This window comes from Macrobrachium rosenbergii, chromosome 10, assembly GCF_040412425.1.
Source record: "Macrobrachium rosenbergii isolate ZJJX-2024 chromosome 10, ASM4041242v1, whole genome shotgun sequence".
NCBI classification, from domain to species: domain Eukaryota; kingdom Metazoa; phylum Arthropoda; class Malacostraca; order Decapoda; family Palaemonidae; genus Macrobrachium; species Macrobrachium rosenbergii.
In genome coordinates, this window is record NC_089750.1 from 9,727,099 (window position 1) to 9,745,127 (window position 18,029).

The 18,029-nt window shown below is 34.9% G+C and overlaps 1 protein-coding gene across 1 annotated transcript in view; it reads right to left on the reverse strand.

The window, feature by feature from the left end:
- Nucleotides 1-6,319: 6,319 nt before the first annotated feature.
- LOC136842483 (aromatic-L-amino-acid decarboxylase-like) overlaps nucleotides 6,320-18,029 on the reverse strand; it is a 42,329-nt gene continuing 30,619 nt past the window's right edge. Inside the window, exons 13-15 of the mRNA XM_067109863.1 lie at nucleotides 11,765-11,942; nucleotides 8,163-8,238; nucleotides 6,320-6,528 (exon numbers count right to left, since the gene is read on the reverse strand). Of these exons, the coding sequence (XP_066965964.1) occupies nucleotides 6,372-6,528; nucleotides 8,163-8,238; nucleotides 11,765-11,942 (411 nt within the window). The 3' untranslated portion in view covers nucleotides 6,320-6,371. The remainder of the gene's footprint in view (nucleotides 6,529-8,162; nucleotides 8,239-11,764; nucleotides 11,943-18,029) is intronic.

Consider the following 18,029-nt stretch of genomic DNA (forward strand, 5'->3'; position numbering starts at 1 on the left):
TGTTCTTCTTCTTCTTCTTCTTCTTCTTCTTCTTCTTCTTCTTCTTCTTCTTCTTCTTGTTTTAAAGGGGGTGGATAGGTTATACAGTGGGCAGAGAACACTTGCTTTGACTACCCGTGTCAGCTATCGCGATGATTGAATTTAAATTATTAAACGGCTGGCGAAAGGTTTTAAGAGCATCAGGTTGTTGTCGGCTTTTTCAGTAGTTCATATACATACACATGTATATATATGTATATATATATTGTATACATATATATGTATATATATATATGTATACAATATATATATGTATATATATATTGTATACATGTATATATATATATATATATATATATATATATATATATATATATATATATATATATATATATATATATATATATATATATATTAAGTTGTTTGCCCAAGTATCAGTTGGTTCTTGAGAAATAGTCATTCATCCTTATACTGCTGAATCCCACGTCCGGAAAACCTCCACGACATTAACTGCTTCATAACTTACACAGAAAGCACGTCAGCAGCGCATGGGACCTCTTTCTCCCTTCCTAGATGTTGAGGTCTTTCCTTTTCAGTACCTCTTTCACCCCTAGGTCCCTGGGTCGTACACTCCTCCATCCTCTTAACATCTCCAAACTGTACACTTCGTGTCAACTTATCCTCCATTCTTTCCGCATGACCAAACCATCTCAAAACACTTCAGTGCATATTTTCACTTATATATATATATATAGCATTTAAATATTATATATTGCATTTATATGTATGTATGAATGTATGTGTGTATGTATGTATGAACAATAAGATATACATGCGTGTGTATGCATGAACAGTATTTTCTATTAACAATGAAAAGTATCTGGGAGTTACTTCGTTTCGTTTTTGGTGAGAACAAGTAACTGCAACAAGAATTATATCATAATAGTCAAGTCACACACAAAAAAGTTCCAGATCAGTAACCTGCAAAACTTCATGTCCACTAAAATCTCTTTGCTTATCTCTCGAAACCGTTTTGAAGTGAATCAAACAGATAAACCCCAACATGAAAGTCATGACGGTAAGGTATCGAAAAATTCTATAGAGGCAGCACTATAAGTATTCCAGTCATGATTGACTTGGGTGCAGCTTGCAACATCTGGAGGGACTCGCACGTTCCTGATTGTCAGAGATCAGGTTTCTCGGCTCAGGATGCTGAGTTACGGAGGGGCTTCGAGATCGGATAATCAGAAGGCTTCGGGGATGCTGAAATGACGAGGCTGGATTGTGATTATTGCGGTTTGCAAGATGCGCGGAGCTGGATAATTTTTAGTTTTCTGTGAAAGAACACTATTGTGCCGGCTTTGTCTGTCCGTCCGCACTTTGTGCTGTCCGCACTTTATTCTCTCCGCCCTCAGATCTTAAAAACTTCTGAGGCTAGAGGGCTGCAAATTGGTATGTTGATCATCCACCCTCCAATCATCGAACATACCAAATTGCAGCCAGCTAGCCTTAGTAGTTTTTATTTGATTTAAGGTTAAAGTTAGCCATAATCGTGTTTCTGGCAACGATGTAGGACAGGCCACCACCAGGCCGTGGTTAAAGTTTCATTGGCCGCAGCTCATACAGCATTATACCGAGACCACCGAAAGATGGACCTTTTCGGTGGCCTAGATTGTAAACTGTAGCGGGTGTACTGAAAAGTCGATTGCGCCTAAGAAATTTCGGCCAATTTTTTACTAGTCACTCTTGTGGAAAAGTGTTCATTTTTCGAAAAAAACTAGAAGTGTTGCGAGTTTTGGGAAAAAATACCCTGTACATCTTTTTGATAAATGATGTGGAAAAAGCAGGTTTTACTGGAAACCAGTTTTCTTTTTTGGTGAGTGGTCGGTGGTTGGTATAGATTTAGCCAACCCTATGCCGGTACTGGACCTTAATCAAAGGCAGCCCGTCAGAGTGGTGAAATGTTAAAAGGCTTTAAGAGGCCTAGTGTGGTCCTCAGTACCCGGATCACCCATCTGAGACGTAAAACGACCTGTTACTAAATGCAGTGTGACGTAGCGGGCTTTGCCGTCAGAATTGGATAACAGTCTCTAATCCTAGCATAAAAGTTTCTAGACGTTACATAACAAGAAAAGAATAGTAGATACATTCGTATGCGTCAATGGAAGTTTTAATATTTAGCAGCTTAAGTAAGTAATGAGGTTTAGTTTTAAATCGTTTTCTCAAATTGGTATCGCCTATGTCTCCTAGTAAGAGAGAGAGAGAGAGAGAGAGAGAGAGAGAGAGAGAGAGAGAGAGAGAGAGAGAGAGAGAACCCACTGATGTTTAGAGATGAATTAGTTTAATTACAACATAACTCCGGAAGTTCTTCGATTCAGTGCGGTGATGAAGCACTGAATGGTACTGGGAGATAGACATGTCATTTCCAATTAAGGTACAAACTCTCTCTCTCTCTCTCTCTCTCTCTCTCTCTCTCTCTCTCTGTCTCTCTGTGTGTGTGTGTGTGTGTGTGTGTGTGTGTGTGTGTGTGTATCACTCTCTCTCACTATTCGGTTGAATGGATGTTATATAAAGGCTGAAATTAGTATCATCTCCTTCTGGAAGTTTCGTCTCGGCCAAACAAGACATCTTCAAGTTGCATATTACTTCAACTATACTTTTCAGCTTGAAAGGTGCATGTACTAATACTACTACTACTAGTTCTACTGCAATGATGCTACTCCTGATAATTATCCCTATTACTCTTATCATCGCGTTAATACCACTGCTAGTTCTGCCACTGCTAGTACTACTATTACTACTAAAACAGTATCATGATGGACCCTCTATCTTAATTCATATTACAAAACAGAACTCCCAGTTCACGCGCAGCGCTCATTTCTCAGGAATTAGTGCGTTCTACTTTCTTTTTTATTTGGGTGGCAGGCTTAGTGGTGGGTGGTGGGTAGGGTTGGAGTCGGGGGAGGGCGTCTTTAGCCGCCCCCCGCTCTCTGAAAGGCCCCCTACTGGATGTTGAAGCCCATAAGTTGAGGAGGGATTGTAATGCCACTTTAAGATGCTGCCTTAACTCCTTGACTTGCTTTTGTTACATTCTTAATTACACTTAGTTTATATTCTATTGTACGAATACCGGCAGAAATGACGGTAATATAAGAGAGCATCGATGCCATACTTCCAAATGCATATACGGGTTAGTGGTGAGAGAGGCTGGCCCGGGGTTGGATAACGGCAAGTGTCATAAGGGATATTTTTGCAAGCGTTAATAAATGGTCCGTGCATATCTAATTTATTTTATTGAATAATTAAATCGCTTCTTTGAATGCTTTTCCGGATATATATGATTTGCCCATAATTATTTTTCAGACTTTTGCTTTGCGAGATGGCAACATTCTTCGTTTGTTGTATATGATGGTTATAATCATAATAACAGTTATTTAGTTGTGTGTGTGTATGTGTGTGAGAGAGAGAGAGAGAGAGAGAGAGAGAGAGAGAGAGAGAGAGAGAGAGAGAGAGAGAGACTGCTGAACTATGTGTTTTTTAAAATAGCAATGTAAAAACAAAATTCTTATTTCTGTAGCGCAGACGGTTAATAGGCTGTAATCGAATTGTTTCTCCTTATTTACTTTTAAGTTTTATCTCTACTATATACTCATATATTTTGCCTTAGTTCGCTCTCTCATAATTATTTTTCACTTTCTTTAAAAAGTTAGTTGGTGACTTGACATTGTTTTACTTCCTAAAAAAGAACAATTAATGATTACCACCACCCTTTGAACATCAGTCAGGTAACTATGCAGATTTTCACAACTCTCTCTCTCTCTCTCTCTCTCTCTCTCTCTCTCTCTCTCTCTCTCATTATATATATATATATATATATATATATATATATATATATATATATATATATATATATATGTATATATGTATATAAATACAATTCAAAGTGATTATAATTATATAATGTATGTTTGTATATATAAATATATATGTATATACTGTATAGACACTATGTATACAGATATAGATATATAAGATTCTTCAAGTTCTCTCCAGTTTATTTATGATAATGTCAAAGTGATTATAATTATATATATATATATATATATATATTTGTATATATAAATATATATGTATATATTGATATAGACACTATTTATACAGATATATAGATAGATAGATCGATAGGCAGATAGACAGATGAATCTTCTAGTTTATTTCCAGTTTATTTATGATAATGTCAGCTACCCTTTATATATATATATATATATATATATATATATATATATATATATATATATATATATATATAATGTCATTATATATATATATATATATATATAGTGTGTGTATATCTACATATCTACATAATATATATTATGTAGATACACATAATATATATTATGTAGATACACACACACACACACACTATATATATATATATATTTATATATATATTTATATATATATATATATATATATATATATATATATATATATATATATATATATATATATATATATATATATATATATATATATATATATATATATATATATATATATATATATATATATATATATATATATATATATATAGTGTTTGTGTGTATTTACATAAAATATATATTCTGTTAGTTTTCCAAGGAACACTTGCGATGAAAATCATGAATAAAATGATGCTGGTAGATAGTAAACCATTTATTTTGTTTTGCTATAAAAATATCACAGTTTCTCATGATGTATATAAAAATTTTTACTATATATATATGTATGGAATTGATGTGATGATAAACTTCAGGCAGAACCTAAGAAAATTTCTTATTCCTTGACGCTATTCCTCTTCAGGGGCAAGAATTTCGCCAAAAACACAGTGACAGAGAGTAATAATCGTTCCGTTTTACCTCTTCCACATTTCCGGAAGGGGCAAAAGGTTGCAAAAGTCCACAAGAGAGTGTCAGAATGCTATATGAACTCACTGGTTATTGTACCAAATTGTACCAGTGATGATAATTTTTTTCAACAACATTAACAGATTTTCACATGATGAGATGCACTGCTAGTTAGACTGGAATATATCGTTCTTCAGAAAAAAATATGTTGATATGATATTTACATAGAAATCCCAGTTGAACAAAAATGAAAAAAAATATTCTGTAGAATGTGCAGTATAGAAATAAATTGTACAAAAATGAAAAAATAATCTGTAGAATGTACAGAAGTAAATTGTACAAAAATTAAAAAATATTTTGTGGAATGTACAGAAATAAATTGTACAAAAATTAAAAAATATTTTGTAGAATGTATAGAAATAAATTGTACAAAAATGAAAAAAATCATTCTGTAGAATGTACAGGAATGAATTGTACAAAAATAAAAAAAATATTCTGTAGAATGTACAGAAATAATTTCTACAAAAATGGTTCTAGATAACAGAAAACAATTGATTTAAAAATATGAAATATGGGTGTAATGTGAAAAATTTCTTTTTTTAGAAACAACATGAATGAAAATTCAATTTACACAGAAAATAATGGCTGTGATGCAAATGTTAAACATGCATGAGGTATGACATTTGAATAGTGTATATTATTTATAGATAATAAAATGCCTAACATTAGACAAACCTGTTAGCTTTCAAATCTTTTGAGAAACTGATTTCATTCAATATTTTGGTTCAACATAAATCATGACTTACTCAGTTTTGTTCAGATTCCTATTCATCCAATAACACAATATTCCCACGAACTGATCATTTCATTGACCTTTCATTATAATGCCCATATTTTTTATCCATTTTTCGTCGGTTAATATAATGCCCCAATATATTTTTTTTAACATTTTCGTTATTGAAGTCGCGAGGGGCGTTATTTATGAAATGCGATTCCGCATTTATTCAACTCCCAGGCAATATGCCCTTATTTACTAGTTAAATGCAAAAGTGTTAAATGATTATGAGATGTGCTGGATGACGAAAATACTTATTGTTATGATTATATGAACAACTTCTCTCGTACAGTCGCCTATCTTACAGAAGCACGTGGAAAAAGGTACACTTAAAACCACTTAAAGTATTGCTGGTTTTGTATATATATAATATATATTATATAATTATATATGTTTACTTATATAGATATAATTATATATATATATATATATATATATATATATATATATATATATATATATATAATATATATATATATATATATATATATATATATATATATATATATATATATATATATATATATATATATATATATATATACATATACATATACATATATATATATATATATATATATATATATATATATATATATATATATATATATATATATATATAACTATACACGCACACACATTTGATTACATCACTGTGTGAACAATTGCTAGTGCTTGATCTCTCCTTCCCTCCTGCCATACATTTTGATCCTCTCAGAGAGGTCGCTGGTCGTTTTGGTGAGGAACTTGAGCTTGTTGTCCTCGTCCTTCAGCGCCTTCTCCAGGTTGGTGGTCTGCATGAGTTCCGTGATGATTTCGTGGTCACTGTTAATGGGGGCATGCAAACACGTCAACAACAACGACAACAACAACGACAGCAACAAAACAACAGTAATAAAACAACAGTAAAGACAGACATGTATCACGACATGAACATTTCACAAAAGTTAACTGAAAACAAACGTTGAATTTTTCTGATCATCTTCGTAATTTGTCGTAAAAATTGAATCAGAATGAGGCTGTATTTTTTTTTTCAAAATTAGGTAAATAAATTGTACAATAATTAATTGTATAAATTAAACATTCCAAAAAAAATTCTAATTATTTTAAATAAGAAAACTTCGCCTCAAAACAATAGCTACAAAAATACTACTTGAGAAAAGCTCTCGGTATTTTCCATTAACTATAAAAACAAACTTAACAGTGAGGAAAATATTTTTTTCAAGATATGAAGTATATATAACTCATCGATAACTTTTAAATTAAAATCACTTAAGCTATGACTAATTTAATCAAATTTCAAAGGTCAATAGCAGTTCTAATTCTAATTACTAGTACATGACAATTCATGTAGGCATTCACCAGCAACAAAGCAGCAATATGTATGTATGTATGTATGTATGTATGTATGTTTTTCATGTATGTATGTATGTATGTATGTATGTATGTATGTTTTTCATGCGGTAGCCAAGGATTTTTTTTGTGATGAATTTTTTTATTTAGCCATATGGTGTACTGATATAGTTTCGTGAATAATATTCACATTCAAATACATGAATTCTCATTTCTGAGTTTATCTAGAGCTGTTAGTATTTTTTGAAACTGTAACATTTTAAGGTCTTCGCCTTCAGGAAAAATTCTAGGCATGTGATTTGTTTCTGATTTTATGTAAGTAAAAAACTTGAGTTAATTATTGCTCCTGGCTATGGAAATGAGGGCTCTTCAGGAAGGTTGAAGTTGCCATGCTAAATTGATTAATGACTAGATCTGTGATTCAGTAGTAGGATATTGAAATAGGATTTTAATTATCGTTAGCTGTAGCTCCTTCTGCTTGATAAGCAGGAACTAATGTCAGCTGAATTTTATTTAAACCAGAATACTTAAAAGTGAATTTTTAGATGACGTGTTGTGGAAATGTATGTAGATTTGGCGTTAATTCTCTGTGCCCAGTAATTGAGGGAAGGTTATGTCATGCTGCTCAACCAACGACAACAACAGATCATGTATTTCACACCAACAAAAGCCACTCACTGATTTTGACTTGCTTTTTTTTTCCTAAGGCTTATTTTTTTTCGGCTGTTGGCCCAAGGACGTTCGATTTGAAATTGATTCGAAATTTGAAATTCTTATTTGCATTAATTTTAAATGAATCTATTGGCATTCACTGCTGTGGAATATGCCTGTTTAAACGCTCCCTGTTTAGGGGTTAATTAACTTTTTTTTTTCAGTCATTGAAAAGCAGATTGAAGCATTAGCCACTTACCAAAACATTATTCATTTTTTTCTATGGTTCCCCTTCAGTAATTATATAATTATTTCCTTTTTTTTAATTAAATTGAAACAGAAATGACAGTAATCTGAGCCAGCAGTCGGAAAGGTCAGGCGAAAGACAGAACCACAAGCTAAAGGGAAGTTTGTGGTGTTCGGGAGTGACGATGCGAGACTCGCTTGGTACTTACATGGTTGGAGAATTGACGCACACGTTGTTTTCGTCCGTCGTCGTCTCCGACGTTGTGTGACGTCTTGGGCCAGACGCTGTTGAGGAAAAAAAAAAAAGGTTGTTGAATATAGCTGCAGTAGGGGAAAAACGCTGTTGAATATATTTGCAGTTGGAAAAAAATGTAGGTGAATATAGCTGCTGTAGGGAAAAACGTGGTTGGATACATTTGCAGTTGGAGAAAAATGTAGGTGAATATAGCTGCTGTAGGGAAAAACGTGGTTGGATACATTTGCAGTTGGAGAAAAATGTAGGTGAATATAGCTGCTGTAGGGAAAAACGTGGTTGGATGTATTTGCAGTTAGAGAAAAATGTAGGTTAGTATAGCTGTAAAATAGGGAAAAAATCGTAGTTGAATATGGTTAAAGTAGGGAAAAGCGTAGTTAGGTATATTTGCAGTTGGAGGAAAATGTAGGTGTATATATTTGCAGTTGGAGGACAATGTAGGTGAATATGGTTGAAGTAGAGAAAACCAAGTTGAATTTGTTTGCAGTTGGAGAAAAATGTAGGTGAATATACAGTATTTGCAGAAGGAAAAAACTTAGTTTAATATTGCAGTAGGAAAAAAACGGAGTTGAATGTAGTTGCAGAAGGAAAAACTTTGTTGAATATTGCAGTGGGAAAAAAACGGAATTGAATATAATTGCAGAAGTAAAAACTCTGTTGAAATTTTGCAGTTGGAGAAGAATGTTGCTGAATATAGTTGCAGAAGGAAAAATCTTAGCTGAATATTGCAGTAGGAAAAAACGGAATTGAATGTACTTGCAGTACAGAAAAGACGTAATTGAATATAGCTACAGTAAAAAAAACGGAATTGAATGTAGTTGCAGTACAGAAAAGACGTTATTGAATTTAGCTACAGTTAAAAAAAAGGCATTGAATATAATTGCAGTAGGGAAACTTGGTTACATGTAGTAGAAATGGTAAAAAGGCGTTGTTGAAGATAGATTCACTAGGAAGAACGTAGTTGAATATACTTGCAGTAGAAAAATAAACGAAATTGAATATAACATGCAAAATGTGTGTTCCCTATCTTGAATGTAAAAGACGGAATTGAAAGTGGTGAGAGCTTTCATCTACACAAATCTATCGATCTATCTATCTATCTGTCTATCGACCCGACCGGCCAGTGAAAAATTAGAGGAATTTATTTCTGGTAATAGAAACTCATTTCTCGGTATAATGTGGTTCGGATTCCACAATAAGCTTTAGGTCCCCTTGCTAGGTAACCAGTTGGTTCTTAGCCACGTAAAATAAGTCTAATCCTTCGGGCCAGCCCTAGGAGAGCTGTTAATCAGCTCAGTGGTCTGGTTAAACAAAGGTATACTTTTCTTTCTGTTGATACTGGGAAAGTTGTCACGCACTCAAGCTGCGTTTTCAAATTGGCCAGTTCTTCTTCTCCCTTCCCCAATTTAATGCCAAACACTTACACGAAAAAAAAAAAAAAAAAAATTCCCAGTTTCATCACGCCATGCATCCTACCATTCCGTACGCGAGTATGACTTGTCTTTCCGTTCGTGGCTCGCTTGGCACCTCCTACGCACGCCCCACGAGTACAGTGTGAATCGAGCCTTTTCACTAAGGGCCTTGGAATGTCATGCGTTTGTGTACTGGGTGTCCTCCTTATGATCTCGCCTAATTAACGGGGAGGGGAGTTTTTCCAGTTCGCATACTTTCTCTCTAGTGTGCGACAGAATTCGGTTTCTCTCTCTCTCTCTCTCTCTCTCTCTCTCTCTCTCTCATATACACGCACACAAACATATATATGATATGTATTCATATGTACATGTACATTATATTGAATATATATATATATATATATATATATATATATATATATATATATATATATATATATATATATATATATATATATGACTATTTATCACATCACCGTGATTCATATACAGTCAGAAAGCTACAAACGTCCTTTAATATCAATTCACTCTACCTCGGAAGTAATATATTTTCATATATGTTACCGAAGGGGAATTTTTTTGTTGATAATAAGTCCACCGTCCCGTGGGATCGAACCAGCGACGGACGAGGAATCAGGACTACAGTGACACACTAACCAGTCGGCCACAAGAGAGGGTATAAGTGAATACCATCTCCCATCAACCCACCCTTCGGTAACATATATGAAAATATATTACTTCCGATATGAATTGATATTAAAGGACGTTTGTAGCTTTCTGATTATATATATATATATATATATATATATATATATATATATATATATATATATATATATATATATATATATATATATATATATATATATATTATTCCTATCCTTTGGCGAGACAAAATTCTCTCTCTCTCTCTCTCTCTCTCTCTCTCTCTCTCTCTCTCTCTCTCTCTCTCATTATTTGTTATTCAGAACGCACAATAAACTTCATTTGATGGTGAAACGAGCAAAGCATCTTTCTTTGAACGAATAAGCAGTCCTCCTCCTCCTCCTCCTCTCTCTCTCTCTCTCTCTCTCTCTCTCTCTCTCTCTCTCTCTCTCTCTCTCTCCAGTCCTCACCGACGACATGCAATTCGCCCTTGTGTGCAGGTATTTGGTGGGTGTGAATGGCCCAGTGGCTGTCTGTTTCGGCCGAAGAATGGTGTAATTTTAGTCACTTTCATTTAATTTGCCAACAAAGCCTTTGGAATGCAAGGTCGGGAGAATGCTCGATTTGGCGTTGCTTCATTACTTGAAACTAATTATGAGAGAACGTTGGGATGACTTATAATAATGTTAGTTGACCTTTTTTGCATGACTGTTCGTGGAAAGGATATTTTTCTGTATTCGGAAATTTTTTTTCTGTGTTTGGAAAATATTTTTCTGTATTTTGAAAATGTATTTCTGTATTTGGGGAATATTTTTCTGTATTCGGAATTTTTTTTTCTGTATTTGGAAAATATTTTCTATATATTTTGAAAATATATTTCTGTATTTGGGAAATATATATTTTTTCTATATTTGTGAAATATTTTTCTGTATTTGGAAAAGACAAATTTTTATATATTTGGAAAAGATATAGTTCTCTATTTTGAAAAGATTTTATCTATATTTGGAAAATATTTCTCTATATTTGGAAAATATATTTTTCTATAGTTGAAAAAGCTATCTTTTTGTATTTGGAAAAGATATTTTTCTATATTTCTCTCTGTCGGCAGGAAGGGTTTAAGAACAAGAGCCCGTGCAGGTATACGGCCGTCTTAATCTTATAACAATAGAGCATTTTTCTCTGCTTAACGTGGCAAGGTAAATCATTTAAGTAAAAATATTATGAATTTTATTTTAGCAGCAGAAATTTCTAACCATGAAAGTGTACGAAACTTTTTTTTTAATCAGTTCAATCTTTTAATAGAAAATGAACGAAAGACCTCTTCTGCAATCAGTGAATTTGAAAAAAATGCTCTAAACTTGTATACATACATACATAAATACATCCACACACACACCATATATATATATATATATATATATATATATATATATATATATATATATATATATATATATATATATATATATATATATATAACTTTTTTTTTTTTGTTACTTACATGGAAGGCTCCTGACGATTTTGGGATTGTAGATCTTGGGATCGGAGACCATCCTGACGAAGAAGGACCTCTTGTATCGGAGGCTCTTCTTGTTCTTGCGGTCCAGCATGGCGAACACTTCTTCGGCGTTCTCCTCGGCTTCCTTCTCCGCCTCTTCTTTCTCGTCCTTCGTGGCCTCCTTCGGGAGAGAGAGAGAAAAAGAGTAATGATGAGCAAGTCTCGAAATGGGTACAGCGTCGGCTAAAGATAGAATGTTCATAAACCGCTTTGAAGCGATAGACTGTATCAGCTTTCATCTTTCATAAAAAAAAAGAATGGATTTAGAATTTTATTAAAAATTTATCTACTTATAGATAATGATAGTTACTTTTCTCTACTTCCTCACTTTCTCTCATCATTCTTAGCGGTCTACGGTTCTCGGCAATTTTGTTTATAGAATTATATTTAATAATAATAATGAATAATTGTAAGTGCTCTGTCTCGGGTTTGATGGCTTCCGAAACAGCTTAAGATTATATAACTTTTTATAGTCGCAGCTTAAGTTAAATAGGAAATGATGCACATAAGAACAGTGTTAAACCCATTTTTATATGAGAGAGAGAGAGAGAGAGAGAGAGAGAGAGAGAGAGAGAGAGAGAGAGAGAGAGAGAGAGAGAGAGGGAGAGAAACAGCGTTTGGGAAGTGATAACTATGTCAGTAGTTTAAACCTGAATTAGTAGTACCATAATCTGGCAGTATTAATAATCGTTATTATTTGGGAAGACATCCATTAGACTGTTACATATTAATATCGTTACGTAAGAAAAGACAATTACTATATAGTCTTAACTGTGGCTGTATCCCTAATCTGTCACTTTTCTGGGCCACAATGAAATTCAGCTTTGGATTTGCAATTTTTTTTTTAAACCTTGTGAGTATGTCGTTAGTAGACCCTCCTGTAAATAGAAGGATTATTCTGTGTTCCCGAATTTTTTGGGTAAGTCGCGGCTTAGTGATAGAGTGCATGTTCATCAGTTTCTTTGCATATTCTACAGTCACTTGTGTTTCCTCCTTATTTTCTATAACCTGCCATGGGTAGCCGTATCCTAATCTGAATCCCTTCTCTTTCCATATGTATACATAGTTTGCATTGCAACCTTGTTCTAGAGCTAAATTGACCTGCTTGACTATTACTCAATGTGCCGCTGTTTGCAAATTCCCAGCCTCTGAATACCCCTGATCTTTGTTCTGATCTGCTCTATTGATAAGCCATAGTCGTAGTCAGTAGTAACTGGTGTCTTTCAGAACAGCCTGTTTGGCCAGCTCATCTGCCCTTGCAGTACCAGGTATTCCAGTGTGAGAGGGCACCCATATGACCTTGACCTTTATCTCCTTTGTGTCAGTGTCCTCATTTTCCTTTTTGACGTCACTGACTAATTTTTCTTACAAAGACTCCTTGGTATTTTTTAAGGGCTGGAGGGCACGGAGACTCCTTGGTATTTTTTGAGGACTGAAGGGCAGACATAATTTCAGTGATTATTAAGAAATTATTACACTTCCGACTGGTTTACGTTACGGCCAGAGCAAAATCATCAGTTCAGCCTGTGTGAATGAAGAAACCCAGTCTTGTATCCTGAACTTTTTATGTCTGCTTCTGAGTCAGAGTTACTACCACCATTCGTTAGAGACACAGCGGCACCAGCTCGCTTTGTGTCAGTACTCAGTGATCCATCTCATTACAGGTGGTCGGTGTAACCTACCTCATCCTGTCTCATTTAGTAAAAGCAGACTTTTTCGAAAGGTGGTCTGTGTATAGGCAAGTCCATCGGCAAGCACTCCCAGGGAGTAAATGGTTGCTCAATTGTCTTTGTAAAATCTTCAACATTTTAATGCTGAATATTTTTAGCTGTCACTGTAGTCCAGCTGTTCTCTGCTATTTGCTCCAGTCTAAGAGCATCCAGTATTTATGTCTTTGGAAGAGAGTCTCCGTCGTCTCTCACTCCTTTTATACCAATAACAATGGTGATTTCTCTAAGTCTCTTTGCTATAGATACCACTCCTAACTCTATTATAATACTTGATACTCTTGTAGTTACTGAAAAGCCGAGGATAATTCTCATCGCCTCATTCTGAATGGCTTCAAATTTTGCCAGTTTGGTTTTTGAAAAGCAGACAAGAGCAGGTGTAGTATTGTTGGTCATAGCTTAGATTTATGTATGATACATTGCACTGATGCCCTTTTGGTGCCAAATGCCATGGGTTTACAGAGGACCTCTTCCCTTGAAAAAGTGCATAACCCTTCCTGTGTGTTAGGTAATCTTAATGCTGTTAGGTAATCTTAATGCATGCCAAGTGCTTACCTTTTACACTCATTTTTGTAAACTCATACAGTACCATTTGTCTACCAGCTTCGTCAAAACAACTTTCAAGTCCAAGAACAGAGAATATTTTGAAGAGTTATTATCAAGGAATGCTGTTATACAGCAGCCTGTATTCCTAACTTTTATGAACCCATTTAGCATTTTAAAGGATCAAGAATCCCTAGATACTGATAAAAAAATTGCCTGGATCTCCAGGCTTGGAAGCAGGCACAATGATGACCCTTTTCCAATAATATGGCATCATTCTACTCCTGTAAACCAAATTGGAAAGCTTAAGGAGAGGCTTGCCCTCTGTTACAAGGCTGATGTTGTGCCATAGGTGATCCCGTCCTCTCCCGGTTCTGTTGACCTTCCTTTCTTTATTGATTGATTGCAACAACTCAAACTCAAAAATATCTACACAGGAGTATTAATACAATGATTCCTAAGTTTTGATTTTACTTTTAGTTTATCTTTTATTCTATCAGGTAGGCTGCTCATGGATGAAGCAGTTACCTATCCCTCCACCAACTCCTATACCTTGCCCTGTGGGTCTTCATGAGCTGCCTCCTGAGTGTAAGTATCAAATGCAGTATGCATGCATTTCCATACTTTCTATGGTGGTGCTTCAAAGTGGATAGTTCAACAAAATTGGTCCAAAATTTTTCTCATGACTTCATTTTTTTAATTACTCTACATTGCTTCTCTATGAATTGGAAAGCTCTGTAGTGTTCTTGGGCATGACATTCGCGCCACCTATGGGACACACAATTCATTAGTGTACTGTAGTATTTGGCACGAATCGTCCTTGTATCATTTGTTATTTTTAGACCCATTAACATTACTCTTGTTATTTTTACATATCCTATTTGGTTTTGATAAAATGATTTCCATTTGGTTCTGTAAATCATTTGCAAAATTTAGGATACTAGTGTCTGACACCTCGTATCTTTTATACCTTTTCCTCATGACTTCAGTAAAGGTGGTAGTTTTGCCCTTAAGTAATGGAGTATTTTTCTGCTGATAATGTATTCTGTTCTTGACATTTGTCAATGGTAATTTTGTCCCTAGGTAATGGAGTCATTTTCTACTTGTATTGTATTCTGTTCTTTTGAATGGTATTTGTCAATGGTAATGGAGTCTTTTTCTGCTTGTATTGTATTCCTTGACATTTGTCAATGGTAATTTTGTTCTTAGGTAGTATTGTATTCTTTTTTGTCAATGTCTTGTAATGTATTTTCTGTGTATTCTGTTCTTGACATTTGTCAAATTTTGTCCTTAGTAGTAATGGAGTCATTTTCTACTTGTTTTGTATTCTGTTCTTGACATTTGTCAATGGTAATGGAGTCTTTTTCTGCTTGTATTGTATTCTGTTCTTGACATTTGTCAGTGGTAATTTTGTCCTTAGGTAATGGAGTAATTTATTCTGTTCTTGACATTTGTCAGTGGTAATTTTGTCCTTAGGTAATGGAGTAATTTTCTACTTGTTTTGTATTCTGTTCTTGACATTTGTCAATGGTAACTTTGTCCCTAGGTAATGGAGTCTTTTTCTGCTTGTAATGTATTCTGTTCTTGACATTTGTCAATGGTAATTTTGTCCTTAGGTAATGGAGTCATTTTCTGCTTGTATTGTATTCTGTTCTTGACATTTGTCAATGGTAATTTTGTCCTTAGGTAATGGAGTAATTTTTTACTTGTAATGTGTTCTGTTCTTGACATCTGTCACAGCTGTAGTACAAAATGGTCAGAAGCCAAAGGATCACCCCCCCCCCAAACACCTATACTGGATCTCTATACATGCACACATAATCAAGCCTTCCTTCCTTTCTTCCTGTGTACCGGCTTCATTATCACCCAAGACCCTCCTACAAGTGTTCACAATAATTTGTATATTCCTATCATCTCTTTCCATTTTCAGTGCAGTGATTTCCTAAAGACCCCAGTGCAGGATGCAGTGCATTTAAATACCATACAAAAATCTTTAGTTTTTCATGCAAAAAATCATGAGTATTTATTTTTATCCAGTTCTCCATTCGGGACATAAAGATTAACATTGTAATATTACTCTTATTGCCATGCATTTGGTATTATTCCTGAAATCAGTTGTCAGCAGCTGAGTTGGAATAGTATTCTTAACTTAATAAATATTATTAAAATCTTCTTATGTTATTTTGATGCTCAAGAATAAATAATATATATATGTCTTTTTGTATTACTGTACATCAAATAACTCTATTGAAGACTGTTCACATTCCAACTCAGAACTGACAACTCATTTTTAAACACTGAATTGAGGACCATACATGCTACAGTTATTAACCATTTGATCGGTCAAGTAAGGGATAATTTTGACCAAATGGAATATATATACTTTTTCTTCAACATCGTCAGGCACTTATTCGGATGTAAACAATTTTGTAAATTTGTCAGAAGTGAGATTTGAAGTTCGCTTTCCCCTCACTTCCATCTTGAGGAGTCTCGGTGTCGGCTAAAATATTTTTCACATTTTCTAGTAAAACTTTTGTGTTGCTAGAGACACGTGAATCATTGACCACTTGAATCGAAGGATTATCCGTGCGCCTGTTTCCTCCATCAGTTTTTGGTGCTAGATGTCGCTGCCGACTCGGGTGTTTTGAGCACCATGTATTGGTGAAGTTGAGACCCCACCACAATTCACACACTTTGGGATTACGCTTCGTCTTCCATCTGTTTTCTGTCTACTAATTCAGTCATGGTTACTTGCACAACATCTACATCGTGTTGAATTCCTACATCTCCAGGCTCGTTGTCCTCAGGCGCTAGCTGCACTTAGAGCAGAAGATCGGCGGTTGTTGTACAGTATATCGACGGGGCATGGTGGCATAGCAGGAACGACTTCAAGATATTCTGGTACCTCCCTCGTCCACAGAGCGATGATCTCCGCACGTTGCTCGTTCCCAGCCTTGTTTCTTTTTGCCCAGTGACTTGTTCGTGCCTAGTAACATCCATACAGGGAAGTTCTTCATTATGATTTTCGTCATCTTCTTAACTTTTGGTTTTTCCAGTCTCGTTCCTTCGTTGCCATCGTCACCTGCACTTTAGCATAAATGGACGGTTACGCCCCTCTTTGTATCTGAAACTGAATAGGGGTAGTCTCTCAACTACCATCACCACCCACTTTGTCATCTTGTTCGTGAGACCCTTAGCCGTCGGGAAATAGAGAGTGGTAACATCTTCTTCAGTAAGGTCACTCTCCTTCGGCTTGCTTTGATAAAACAACGTTGGTAGGATCTTCTTCAGTTAGGTCACTCTTCTCCAGTTTGTTTTGATAAGGCAAGGTTGATAAAATCTTTTCCAGTAAGGTCACTATCCTTCGGCTTGTTTTGATAAGACAACGTTGGTATATCTCCAGCAAGGTGACTGCCCCACGGCTTGTTTTCATAAGACAACGATGGTAAAATCTTCTCCAGTAAGGTCATTCTTCTTTGGCTTGTTTTGATAAGACAACGATGGTAAAATCTTCTCCAGTAAGGTCACTTTCCCCGGCGTGTTTTGATAAGACACCGTTGGTAAAATCTCCAGTAAGGTCATTCTCCGTTGGCTTGTTTTGATAAGACAAAGTTGGTAGAATATTCTTCAGTAAGGTCATTCTCATCTGGCTTGTTTTGATAAGACAACCTTAGTAAAATCTTCTCCAGCAAGGTCATTCTCCTGTGGCTTGTTTTGATAAGACAACGTTACCCTGGTGCTCTTAGCCATTCCTCATTTTTCTTTTATTTACCTCTTTGTATTTCTGTTTCTGTAAGTTTGGAAATCCTTATCACCACTTGTTTCTTCGTGACCTTTGTTGACGTTTCTTCGTGACCTTTGTTGACGTTTCTTCGTGACCTTTGTTGACGTTTCTTCGTGACCTTTGTTGACGTTTCGTCTTGACCTTTGTTGACGTT